At 37.4% G+C, this 14,098-nt stretch overlaps 1 protein-coding gene across 2 annotated transcripts in view; it reads right to left on the bottom strand.

Moving 5' to 3' along the window:
• The window catches only part of CENPC (centromere protein C), an 88,143-nt gene that overhangs the window by 16,533 nt on the left and 57,512 nt on the right, over positions 1 to 14,098 (bottom strand). For both annotated transcript variants that reach the window (XM_008708701.2, XM_008708702.2), the window contains exon 13: positions 7,850 to 7,909. In XM_008708701.2, coding sequence (XP_008706923.1) covers positions 7,850 to 7,909 — 60 coding nt within the window. The remainder of the gene's footprint in view (positions 1 to 7,849; positions 7,910 to 14,098) is intronic.

The following is a 14,098-nucleotide window of genomic DNA, read 5'->3' as shown; positions in this document are numbered from 1 at the left end:
GTAGAAGAATGGATCAGTGAGATGGAAGAAAACACCTAAGCTGAAAAGCAAAAAAAAAAAAATTTTTTTTAAATGAAGATAGGTTAAGGGAACCCTGGGATAACACCAAGTGTAATAACATAGTACTACAGGGGCTGCAGAAGAAGAAGAAGAAGAAAAAAAGAGAAGGGCACAACACTTAACTGAAGAAATAACTGAAAACTTCCCTAATTAGGGAAAGGAAACAGACATTCAAGTTCAGGAAAAACAGAGAGCACCAAATAATATGAACCCAAGGAGGTCCACACCAACACTCATAATAATTAAAATATCAAAAGTTAAGATAAAGTAGAAATCTTAAAAGCAGCAAGAGAAAGCAGATAGTTTTACACAGGAAAAACCCATAAGGATATCAGCTGATTTTTCAGCAGAAACTTTGCATGCCAGAAGAGAGAGGCAGGATATATTCAAAGTCCTGAAAGGAAAAACAAAACAAAACAAAAAAAACCCAAAACAACAAAACCAAGAATGCTCTTTCCAGGGAAGGTTATCATTCAAAATTGAAGGAGAGATGTGAATTTCCCAAACAAGTTAAAGAAGTTCATCACCACTAAACCAGCCTTACAAGAAATATTAAAAGAATTTCTTTAAGCAGAAAAGAGAAATCCATAACTAGAAGTAAGAAAATTAGGAAAGGAAAATTTTCACTGGTAAAAGCAAACATATGAAAAAGGTAGTACATCAGTCATTTATAAAGCTAGTATGAAGGTTAAAAGACACAAGTAGTAAAAATCAATTATATTTAGAAAAATTATTTATGGGATTCACAAATAAAGATGTAAAATTTTACATCATGTACATAAAATGTGGAGGAGGGAGCAAAAACATAGTGCTTTCAAAATGTGTTGGAACTCAATCAACCATCAACTTAATATAGACTCCTATATACGTAGAATGTATATATGAACCTCATGTTAATACCATAAATAAAAAACCTGTAATGGAAACACAAAACAAAAAAAGAGAGAAAAGAATACAAGCATAACACTAAAGAAAGTCACCGAATCACGAGAGAAAAAAAAAGGAACACAGAACACTACAAAAGCAGCTAGAAAACAATGGAAAAAAATCACAGTAAGTACATACCTATCAATAATTGCTTTAAATGTAAATGGACTGAATGATCTAATCAAAAGACACAGGGTGAGTGAATGGATAAAAAATGACACCCATCAATGTGCCGTCTAGAATAAATTCAGTTCATACCTAACAACACATACAAACTGAAGTTGGGACCAAAAAAGAGCCCATACAAATGGAGGTGAAAAAAAAACCTAGGGTAGCAATAACTACATCAAACCAAAAATAACATTAAAATAAAGACTACAAGAGACAAGGAAGGGAATTACATAATTATGTGGGATCAATCCAACAAGAGGATGTAACAGTTGTAAGTATATATGAACCCAATATAGGAATACTTAAATATATAAAGTAAATATTAAAAGACACAAAAGGAGAAACTGACAGTAATACAACAGCAGTAGACTTCAGGGGTGCCTGGGTGGCTCACGGGGTTAAGCATCTGCCTTTGGCTCAGGTCATGATCACAGACTCCTGGGATCGAGCCCCATGTCGGGCTCACTACTCAGTGGAGAGTCTGCTTCTCCCCTTCCCTCTGCCCTTCCCCCTACTTGTGCATGCATACGCGTGCTCTCTCTCTCTCTTTCTCTCTCTCTCTCAAATAAATAAATCTTTAAAAAAAAAAAAAAAGAATTGTATTAGCAGATAACATGATACTATATGTGGAAAACACAAAAGACTCCACCCCAAAAATTGCTAGAACTCATACAGGAATTCAGTAAAGTGGCAGGATATAAAATCAATAGACAGAAATCATTTGCATTTCTATACACTAACAATGAGACAAAAGAAAGAAATTAAAGAGTTGATACCCATTTACAATTGCACCAAAAACCATAAGATACCTAGGAATAAATCTAACCAAAGAGGCAAAGGATCTGTACTCAGAAAACTATAGAGTACTCATGAAAGAAATGGAGGAAGACACAACGTAATGGAAAAACATTCCATGCTCATGGACTGGAAGAACAAATATTGTTAAAATGCCTATGCTATCTAGAGCAGTCTATACATTCATTGTAATCCCTATCAAAACACCATCAATTTTTATCACAGAACTGGAACAAATCATCCTAAAATTTGTATAAAACCAGAAAAGACCCTGAATAGCCAAAAGAATGTTGAAAAAGAAAACCAAAGCTGGTGGCATCACAATGTACAATGCCAGACTTCAAGCTCTATTACAAAGCTGTAATCATCAAGACAGTATTGTACTGGCACAAAAACAGACACATGATCAATAGAACAGAACAGAGAACCTGGAAATGGACCCTCAACTCAATGGTCAACTAATCTTTAACAAAGCAGGAAAGAATATCCGATGGAAAAAAGTCTCTTCAACAAATGATGTTGGGGAAATTGGACAGCCACATGCAGAAGAATGAAACTGGACTATTCTCTTATACCATGCACAAAAATAAGCTCAAAATGGATGAAAGATCTACATGTGAGATAGGAATCCACCAAAATCCTAGAGGAGAACGTGGGCAGCAACCTCTGTGACCTTGGCTGCATCAACTTCTTGCTAGACATGTCTCCAAAAGCAAGGGAAACAAAGATAAAAATGAACTACTGGGACTTCATCAAGATAAAAAGCTTCTGCACAGCAGAGGAACAGCTGACAAAACCAAAGACAAACAGAATGGGAGAAGATATTTGCAAATGACATATCAGATAAAGGACTAGTATCCAAGATCTATAAAGAACTTGTCAAACACAACACCAAAAGAACAAATAATCTAGTCAAGAAATGGACAGAAGACATGAACAGACATTTCTGCAAAGAAGACATTCAAATGGCCAACAGACACATGAAAAAATGCTCAACATCACTTGGCATCAGGGAAATACAAATCAAAACCACAATGAGATACCACCTCACACCAGTCGGAATGGCTAAAATTAACAAGTCAGGAAATGACATGTTGGTGAAGATGTGGAGAAAGGGGAACCCTCTCACACTGTTGGTGGAAATGCAGGCTGGTCTAGTCACTTCTGGAGTTTCCTCAAGAAGTTAAAAATAGAGCCACCCTACAACCCAACAATTATGCTACTAGGTATTTACCCAAAGTATACAAACATAGTGATCCAAAGATGGACCTGCACCCCAATGTTTATAGCAGCAATGTCCACAAGAGCCAAACTATGGAAAGAGTCCAGATAACCATCGAAAGAGGAATGGATAAAGAAAATGTGGTGTATATATATACAATGGAATATTATGCACACATCAAAAAAATGAAATCTTGCCATTTGCAACAACGTAGATGGAATTAGAGGGTATTATGCTAAGCAAAATAAGTCAATCAGAGAAAGATAATTGTATGATTTCACTCATATGTGGAATTTAAGAAACAAAACAGGACTATAGGGGAAGGGAGGAAAAAATAAAACAAGACAAAATCAGAGAGAGAGACAAACCATAAGAGACTCTTAATCATAGAAAACAAACTGAGAGCTGCTAGTGGAGAGGGGGATGAGGGGATGGGGTAACTGGGTGACGGGCATCTTAGGGTGCTGGAATGAGCACTGGGTATTATATAAGACTGATGAATCACTGACCTCTACCTCTGAAACCAATAATACATTATATGTTAATTAATTGAATTTAAATAAAAAATTTTTAAAAAGACTGATGAATCACTGAACTCTACCTCTGAAACTAATAAAACACTATGTTAATTAATTCAATTTAAGTAAAATAAAATTTAAAAAATAAAGAAAAACGTATTTTTTAAAAAAGCAGCAGCAGCAGCAAAAAAAAAAAAGTAGTATCAACGAACTGAAACTCTCATAATCATTACAACTTTGGCTGTAAAATACTTTGGTTGTTACAGTTTATCATAACCATCTAGCTGATTTTCTGTTGGAAGTATTTCTCCTGGATTCTCAAGAGCTAGTTTTTGGAGTCAAATATACATACTAACTTTACCATGCACTAGTTGTGAAACATCACAGAAGCTAAAGCCACTCAACCTCTCTAAAGTGAACTGCAGTTTTTTCCATCTGCCTAATAAAAAATAACAAATAAATAACAGAACCCACCTCATGGAGTTTTGTGAGACGTAAATTAATATAATGTTGTAAAATGCCTGATATATAGCAATTCATTAAACATTAGCTATTACTGTTTTTTTAACTTTATTTAACTTACTTACTTATTTAAGTAATCTCTGCACCCAACATGGGGCTCGAACTCATGACCCCAAGACCAAGAGTCACATGTTCTTCTGACTGAGCCAGCCAGGTGCCCCACTATTACTGTTTTTTTAAAAAAAATGGATAAAGCTGTATTTATAAGAATGTTCATGGTAGTACTATTTATATTTAGAAAACAAAAACCAAATTGAACACCATCTAAATGCTTCACAATAGAAAACTTACAATCGGGGTAGTTATATGTGCATGTGTTTGTGTGAATACACATAAACCCACTCATTTTATCTGAACAATGCAAAGTTCTATATACTAAGCTGACCTTGTTGGCTATATAATCAAATTCCTATGCTTTTACTATTTCTGTTTGCTAGAAGTTTCCAATTCTGAAAGTAATTTATTAAAATCTCCCAGTCTAACTACTGTTTAAGTGCAAATCTTGTTTTTTTAGTTTTTCCTTTATACATTTTATAAGCATTTATGATTTTTCTAACTACTTCATTAATTTTTTATCACATGTCCTTCTTTATTCTGTTCAGCACTTTCATTTTTACCTTAAATTCCACTTTGCCTAATATTAAAATCACACTATTTTCAGTAGTCTACCTAATTTTTTGACAATCTTTTATTTTTTAACCTGTTTTAAGTGTTTCTTATAAACACATATATCAATTTGTACTATTTAACCAAATCTGAGATTCCCTACCTTATTAGAGGAATTCAATCCATTATTTAGTGTAACAAGTAACACATTTCCTTTTATTCCTTCCATCTTACTTTGTATTTAACTAGTTATTTTACATCAGTACCTCTTCTTTCTCATTTGAGCAAATGACCATATGTTTTTCCTCCCCTCCCTTGGTCATTTCAAAATTTTGCTGTGCTTTTTCACTCTAATATTGGTCACATTTCCATTCTTGACATTCAAAAATCAAACTCTCATTTCTCCATGATTATATTAAAAACTATATTCCTTACCAAGATATGCTATCTCTCCTTTTCTCATTCAATAAAATAAAACTTTTAGACTACTTTTACTACCACTCTTCTGCCCCTACTCTTTTCCCTACCATATGAAGTTTTAATTAAAGATAGTATGGATTTCAAGGTTTTTGTTTTTTTTTAAAGATTTTATTTTGTTTATTTGACAGAAACAGCCAGCGAGAGAGGGAACACAAGCAGGGGAAGTGGGAGAGGAAGAAGCAGGCTCTTAGTGGAGGAGGAGCCTGATGTGGGGCTCGATCCCAGAACGCTGGGATCACACCCTGAGCTGAAGGCAGACGCTCAACGACTGCGCCACCCAAGGCGCCCCGGATTTCAAGGTATTATTACAAAAGTCATTATTTAGCACCTATAAATTCCCATTCACATTAGCATTAGGTAGTAGTTACACCCTAAGGTAATCAGCAATGATTCACATCCTTGTGTAATAATCCCCTCCCCTAAGATGGATGTGGGAACTGTGACTTTTTTCTCATCTGCAGAATATGGCAACAGTGACAGGGAATCACTATGATTACATCATAATTATATATATGACAATATATGACATTATACATATAAGACATGATCTAGCAGAAGCAGAGAGAAATTCTTCCTTGCTGACTCTGAAGAACCAAGGGGCCATACTAGGAAGGAGCCTATGGAAAGGGTCATGTGGCAAGGAACTGCAAGTAGCCTTTAGAAGCTGAAAGTAATGGCCCATGGCTGACAGACAGCAAGAAAACAGGTAACTCAGTCCCACAGTTTCAAGAAACTGAATTCTAACAACCATATGAGCTTGGAATAAGACCTCAAACCTCATGAGACCACAACCCAGGCTGACACTGTTGATTGCAGCCTGTGACTCTTGATCAGAGGACCCAGCTAATCTGTGCCTGGGCTTCTGACCCAAAGAAAATATGGATAACAAATAAATGTGTGCTGTCTAAGCCATTAAATTGTGGTAATTTAATACATAGCAACAGAAAAAAATACACATTATTTAAATTTAACCACATACATTACAAGAATTATTCCTCACCACTGTTTCCTCTTTGGAGTCAGTTTTGTTTATACACTTGATTAGACAGAATACCTTACATGAGTATTTTACCAGGAGGATTTAGAGTCAACTCAATTTTTGCATTATCTGCAAAGTAAAATTCACTTATCAGAAAGGAAACTATCTTGGACTGGACTGTAATACATTTCTTAAAATAGACTAAAGATGTTATTTTATTCTTCCAATATTACACAGATCAACAGTACTAGTCATTTTTTCTCCCTTATATATTATTTTTTCTGTCTAGAAGGTTCTCTATATTCTTGAAATTTAGGAATTTTATTCACTGATGTCTAGAAGTTTATGTTTTTCAATAATTTTGACTGGCCATTGGCAAACTCATTCAAATTGCGGATTTAAGCCATCTTTAATACAGGGAAGTTTTCTTTAACATACTTCTTTTAACTCTTTTCCCTCCTTCACCTGTTTCTCTTTTTTGGAAATCCTATTATTTGCAGGTTTTCTCAGCTGTCTCCATATTATTTCCACTGTATACCTTTTTTCCTAACGATATCCAGCTTTTCATATTTCGTCTCTGAGGAATTTTTTCCGTATCAACACCAGCTACTAATTCAGCTCTCAGCAAGTGATTACTGTTTACTTTCACTTCATCTACTAACTTTTTAAATTAAAAAATTGGATTTTTCAGTCCCAGAAAGTTTTCTATGCTATAACTGAAACTCTGAAAATGCTCATATTTCTTTTATTGTTAAAATTGTTACGCATCTACTACAAAAATTCTAGCTCACCAGCAGTTGACTACTGTTCATAGGCATGATGCTTGATTTTCCTGTCTCTAGTTGCTAAAGCCGCTGCTCAGGAACATTTTTATTTCTGTTTCCCTACTTCTGACTAGTTATCATTCCACTTCAAGAAGGCATTAAGCACTAAGGTAGAACAGTCTTTCTTCATATGGGCCCACAAAATATTGACAAAATGTGAGTTTTTGGTTGAAGCAATTTGAGGAAGCTTCACTCCTAGTGGTTCTCTTCAGGTACAAGTGCAGGAGCACTCACAACTTCAGGCACAGAGAGAAACATAAAAGGCCACTGCAATCCCACATAGGTGAGAGGTCCCATGAATCCTGACTGGCAAATATACCATTGGGAACCAGAGAGTTTTAATCCTCCACGGCCTCTCCATGGCTTCCCTAGCTCCCATCTTTGCCCACTTATTCCAGCTACTGCTTGTTTACAAGTGAACTGGATAAAAATGGGAGTTGTCAGGGATGTTATGTACCTAGCAGTTATTATTTACAGAATTCTCCACCCTGACTTCTTACTCTAGGTGAAATCATGCTCCTTAATATGGGGCAAAGAGTGAGAGGGACACAGATTTATAAATGAACAATAAAGATCATCATTGGCCTGTGATGACTTACTGTGAAATTCATAAGAACTAAACAAATAGTTTTAATTTATCTGCCAATTAATCCAAATACTTCCTCCCTATGTGAGAAAAATTAAGTCCTATTTAGTAACAGAGGTTTTATAATATGAAGATATTAAAAGAGAGAAATAATCTTACCTAACTTGTGATGTATTTTATTCTCTGGTATTACTGTAGATATTTTTACTCTTGAGTCACCTGCAAAATACAAATGATAATACCATGAGCAAAGTTTGCTAATTCCACAATGAATTAAACTGTGTTAGTTCTCAGTTTCAATGTAAGTATTTTAATTAAGTTTAACCTGACAATCATGTTATTACTTCTTTTACTTTTTACTGCTGAGGAATAAAGACTAATGAAAAACAGTGTAACATTTCTCTAGATCTTGCTACAATGTGTATGTCTAAAGAGTCTAACAGTTAAAAATAACAAAAAAAATTAGCAAGTTTTCCGGACTTCAGGTGAAATAAGCCACTTAGATTTAAAATGTAGGTTGTAATACAGAACAATCAATATGCTAATAATGTAATATATGATCTTTCAAGTTCTAAAATAGTACAAGTATACTAAATTTAGCAGTGTGCCAATTAGGCCAATTTTTCAACTTTCTTATTGAAACAGCATCTAAACATAGCTGCCATTAATTCTTTTTCTTCCTCTGCACAAATGTCGTTCTTTATCAAGAAGCAGAGTCTAATTCCCTTTTCTCTGAATTCCTTAATTCCCTGAATCTCTGCTGATCTTAATGGCTTGTTTGACTATCAGAACACAACAGAAATGACATTCTGGGACTTTAAATGCTAAGTCCTAAGACGATATGCAGGTTCCACCTGGGTCTCTTAGAACTTCACTCTGGAGAAAAACACCCTGTATGAAGTCTGACCACCCCAAGACTGCCATGCTGTGAGGAAACCCAAGCTAACCACATGGAAAGGCCATGTGGAGAAAAAAGATACTCTTGGCCAGCCCTCAGTTGTTCCAGCCACCCCAGCTTAGTAGTAAATATGTAAGAAAAAAGTCACCCTGGACTTCCAACCCAGTTGAGCTTTCAAATGACTCCAGCCCCAGCAGCTTGCATTTAAGTTGAATGCATGAGAGAGAGCCCAAGTGAGAATTACGCAACTAAGGCAAGTCAACCCACATAACGATTAGAGATAAATCAATTGTACTAAGCCACTAAGTTTTGGGTGTTTGTTATGGAGCAACATGGAACTGGGATACTTAACGTCCATAAATGACCTAAAACTTCTGACACAATTTTACATGTAATATACATTTCCTGAAAAGTAAGTCTAAGCTTTCATTATATTCTCAAATCAGTCCATAATAGCAAAAGACTGCTTATTTTTTATTTTTTTATTATGTTATGTTAGTCACCATTCAGTACTTCATTAGTTTTTGATGTAGTGTTCCATGATTCATTATTTGCATGTAACACCCAGTGCTCACTGCAATACGTGCCCTCTTTAATACCCATAACCAGACTAACCCATCCTCCCACCCCTCTCCCCTCTGAAACCCTCAGTTTGTTTCCCGGAGTCCATAGTCTCTCATGGTTCATCTCCCCCTCTGATTCCACCCCCCCCTTCATTTTTCTCTTCCTTCCCTTCCTAATGTCCTCCATGCTATTCCTTATGTTCCACATATGAGTGAAGCCATATGATAATTGTCTTTCTCTGCTTGACTTATTTCTCTTAGCATAATCCCCTCCATTTCTATCCCTGTCGATGCAAATGGTGGGTATTCATCCTTTCCGATGGCTGAGTAATATTCCATTGTATGTATGAACCACATCTTCTTTATCCATTCGTCTGTGAAGGGCATCCGGCTCCTTCCACAGTCTACCTATTGTGGACATTGCTGCTATGAACACTGAGGTGCATGTGCCCCTTCTTTTCACTACTTCTGTATCTTTGGGGTAAATACCCAGTGGTGAAATTGCTGGGTCATAGTGTAGCTCTATTTTTAATGTCTTCAGGAACCTCCATATTGTCTTCCAAAGTGGCTATACCAACTTGCATTCCCAACAACAGTGTAAGAGGGTTCCCCTTTCTCCACATCTTCTCCAACATTTGTTGTTTCCTGCCTTGTCAATTTTTGCCATTCTAACTGGCGTAAGGTGGTATCTCAGTGTGGTTTTGATGTGAATTTCCCTGATGGCTAATGATTTTGAACATTTTTTCATGTGTCTGATAGCCACTCATATGTCTTCATTGAAAAAGTGTCTGTTCATGCCTTCTGCCCATTTGACTTATTTGTTTTTTGGGTGTTGAGTTTGAGAAGCTCTTTATAGATCTTGGATACCAGCCCTTTATCTGTAGTAGCATTTGCAAATACCTTCTTCCATTCCATGGGTTGCCTCTTTATGTTGTTGACTGTTTCCCTTGCTGTGCAGAAGTTTTTTTATCTTGATGAAGTCCCAAAAGTTCATTTTTGCTTTTGTTTCCCTTGCCTTTAGAGACGTGTCTTGAAAGAAGTTGCTGTGGCCGATGTCGAAGACGTTACTGCCTATGTTCTCTAGAATTTTGATGGATTCCTATCTCACATCAAGGTCACTTATCCTTTTAGAGCTTATCTTTGTGTATGGTGTAAAAGAATGGTCTAGTTTCATTCTTCTGTATAAAGCTGTCCAATTTTCCCAGCACCATTTATTGAAGAGACTGTCTTTTTTCCGTTGGATATTTTTTCCTGCTTTATCAAAAATTAGTTGACCATAGAGCTGAGGATCCAAATCTGGGCTCTCTATTCTGTTCCATTGATCTATATGTCTGTTTTTGTGCCAGTATGATGCTGTCTTGGTGATCACAGCTTTGTAATATAGCTTGAAATCAGGCAACGTGATGCCCCCAGCTTTTTCTTTTTCAACATTTCCTCGGTGATTTGGGGTCTTTTCTGGTTCCATACAAATTTTAGGATTGTTTGTTGCGGCTCTTTGAAAAATGCCATTGGTATTTTGATCAGGATGGTGAACCACCCTTGCATCCCAGGAATAAATCCCACCTGGTCGTGGTGGATAATCCTTTTAACGTACTGTTGGATCGTATTGGCTAGGATCTTGTTGAGAATTTTGGCATCCATATTCATCAAGGATATTGGTCTGTAATTCTCCTTTTTGATGGGGTCTTTGCCTAGTTTTGGGATCAAGGTAATGCTGGCCTCATAGGATGGGTTTGGAAGTTTTCCTTCTGTTTCTATTTTCTGAAACAGTTTCAGGAGAATAGGTATTAGTTCTTTAAATGTTTGGTGGAATTCCCCTAGGAATCCATCAAGCTCTGGACTCTTGCTTTTTGGGAGATTTTTGATCACTGCTTCAATTTCATTACTGGTTATTGGTCTATTCAGATTGTCAATTTCTTCCTGTTTCAGTCCTGGTAGTTTATAGGCTTCCAGGAAGGCATCCAGTTCTTCCAGGTTGCTTAATTTATTGGCATATAGTTGCTGATAATAATTTGTAATAATTGTTTCTATTTCCTTGGTGTTAGTCATGATCTCTCCCCTTTCATTCTTAATTTTATTAGTTTGGGTCCTTTCTCTTTTCTTTTGGATAAGTCTGTCTGGTGGTTTATCGATCTTATTAATTTTTTTAAAGTACCAGCTTCTAGTTTCGTTCATCTGTTCTACTGTATTTCTGGTTTCTAAATCATTGATCTCTGCTCTAATCTTTATTATTTCTCTTCTCCTGCTTGGTTTAGGTTTTATTTGCTGTTTTTTATCCAGTTCCTTTAGGTTTAAGGTTAGTCTGTGTATTTGGGATTTTTCTACTTTTTTTGAATGAGGCTTGGATGGCTATGTATTCCCCCTTTAGGACCACCTTTGCAAATCCCATAGGTTTTGGACCAATGTGTTTTCATTCTCATTGGTTTCCATGAATTGTTTAAGTTCTTCTTTAATTTCCTGGTTGACCCAAACATTCTTTAGCAGGATGGTCTTTGGCTTCCAAGTGTTTGAATTCCTTCCGAATTTTTTGTGATTGAGTTCGTTTCCAAAGCTGTGGTTTGAAAATATGCAGGGAATATTTTTTGGTCTTGGTGGAGACCTGATTTGTGACCCAGTATGTGGTTTACTCTGGAGAATGTTCCATGTGCGTTCAAGAAGAATGAGTATTCTTGTTTTAGGGTGGAGTATCTATGAAGTCCGTCTGGTCCAGTGTGTCATTCAAAGCTCTTGTTTTTTGTTGATCTTCTGCTCAGATGATCTCTCTGTTGCTGAGAGTGGAGTGTTGAGGTCTCCTACTATTAAAGTATTATTATCAGTATGTTTCTTTATTTTGGTTAACAGTTGCCTTATGTAGCTGGCTGCTCCCATGTTGGGGGCATAGATACTTACAATTGTTAGATCTTCTTGTTGGATAGACCCTTTAAGAATGATATAGTGTCCGGGGCACCTGGGTGGCACAGCGGTTAAGCGTCTGCCTTCGGCTCAGGGCGTGATCCCGGCGTTATGGGATTGAGCCCCACATCAGGCTCCTCCACTAGGAGCCTGCTTCTTCCTCTCCCACTCCCCCTGCTTGTGTTCCCTCTCTCACTGGCTGTCCCTATCTCTGTCAAATAAATAAATAATATCTTTAAAAAAAAAAAAAAAAGAATGATATAGTGTCCTTCTGTATCTCTTACTATAGTCTTTAGCTTAAAATCTAATTTGTCTGATATAAGAATTCCTATCCCCTCTTTATTTTGAGGTCCGTTGGCATGAAAAATGGTTCTCGATCCCCTCACTTTCAGTCTGGATGTATCTTTAGGTTCAAAATGAGTCTCTTGTAGACAGCATATCGAGGGGTCATGTCTCTTTATCCAATCTGCATCCCTGTGCCACTCCATGAGACCATTTTGGCCATTCGCGTTGAGAATGATTATTCAAAGATACGATTCTAGTGCCATGATGTTGTTTCTATAGATTGTCTTGATTCTATAGATTGTCTCTGTAAATTTCTGGTCTGTATTACTCTTGGGGTCCTTATTCTTTTATAGGAACCCCCTTAATATTTCTTGCAGGGCCGGTTGGTGGTCACATATTGTTTCAGTTTCTGCTGGTCTTGGAAGCTCTTCATCACTCCCTCCATTCTGAATGACAGTCTTACTGGATAAAGTATCCTTGGCTGCAAGTTCTTCTGATTTAGTACCCTGAAAATGTCTTGCCAGCCCTTTCTGGCTTGCCAGGTCTCTGTGGACAGGTGTGACCTCATTCTGATGTTCCTCCCTCTGCGCGTAAGAAATCTCTTTCCCCCTTGCCACTTTCAGAATTGTTTCCTTGGATCTAAGATTTGCGAGTTCTACTATTATATGTTGGGGTGTTGGTCTGTTCTCATTGATCTTGGGAGGGGTCCCCTCTGCCTCTTGGACATGAATGCTTTTTTTTTTTCCCCAGATTAGGGAAGTTCTCAGCTCTGATTTGCTCAAATACATCTTCTAGACATCTCTCTCTCTCCACCCCCTCAGGGATCCTAATCATTCTGACATTGGAACGTTTCATGGCGTCATTAATCTCTCAGTCTGATCTCTTGGGCTTTAAGCTGTTTTTCCCAGGCCTCCTTGGTTTCTTTTCTATCTTCTTATCTTCTAGCTCACTAATTCGTTCTTCTGCCTCGTTTACCCTGGCAGTCAGAGAATCCAGTTTAGACTGCATTTCATTCATAGCATTTTTAAGTCTGGCCTGATAGATCTCATTTCTGTCCCCTTAGAGAGTCTATATTGTCACTAATATTTTTCTCAAGCCTAAATCTCAACTTCATAATTTTTACTCTGCAGCCTATTTCTAACATCTTGCTTATAACCATATCCATTAGGTCTATGGCAGAGGCCACAGTCTCTGATTCTTTTCTTTGTTGGGGATTCCTCCTCTTAATCATTCTATTGGGAGGTGGTTGAGGGAATGTAGAGTCCGAAGTATTAACTACGACCCAAGTAAGATGCATCTGTTTTATAGGGACCCTAGGGTTGTTGTCCTCTTGTTCTTCCAGCCTTTCTTCTGGGGGAGGGCCCTGCCACGCTGTTACTCAGGCAGCCCTGCTTGAGCAGAGTTGCCCTGCCCCCTATTGCGGGGGCTCACTGAAAACCAGTTTTTTGGGCTTTTGCTGTCTGGCGGCTTTCCATGTCCCTTCCGAGAGTCAGAGTAGAAGTGACCGTATCCAAACCTCTATCTCAGAACAGAGAAATAGTAGTTTGCTTTTCACTGAGCTCTCCAGGACATACAGTCTCCATTTCTGTCTACGCTGCTAAAAACTGGAGCCTCCCTGGTTGTGCACTCCACACCAACACTCCCTGAGGTTGATCCCAGGGCTGGGCACATCTGTACTTACCCTTTATGCTTCTAAAACCGCGAGCCGTCCCCGGTTTACATGTGCCCACCCGCAGCTCCTAGATCCTGTCAAGGGGCTGGACTAAAGTC

This window comes from Ursus maritimus, unplaced genomic scaffold (assembly GCF_017311325.1).
Source record: "Ursus maritimus isolate PB19 unplaced genomic scaffold, ASM1731132v1 scaffold_8, whole genome shotgun sequence".
Classification (NCBI taxonomy): Eukaryota; Metazoa; Chordata; class Mammalia; order Carnivora; family Ursidae; genus Ursus; species Ursus maritimus.
Note: the sequence above shows the minus strand (reverse complement) of the source record. Positions and strands in the feature narration are given on the sequence as shown.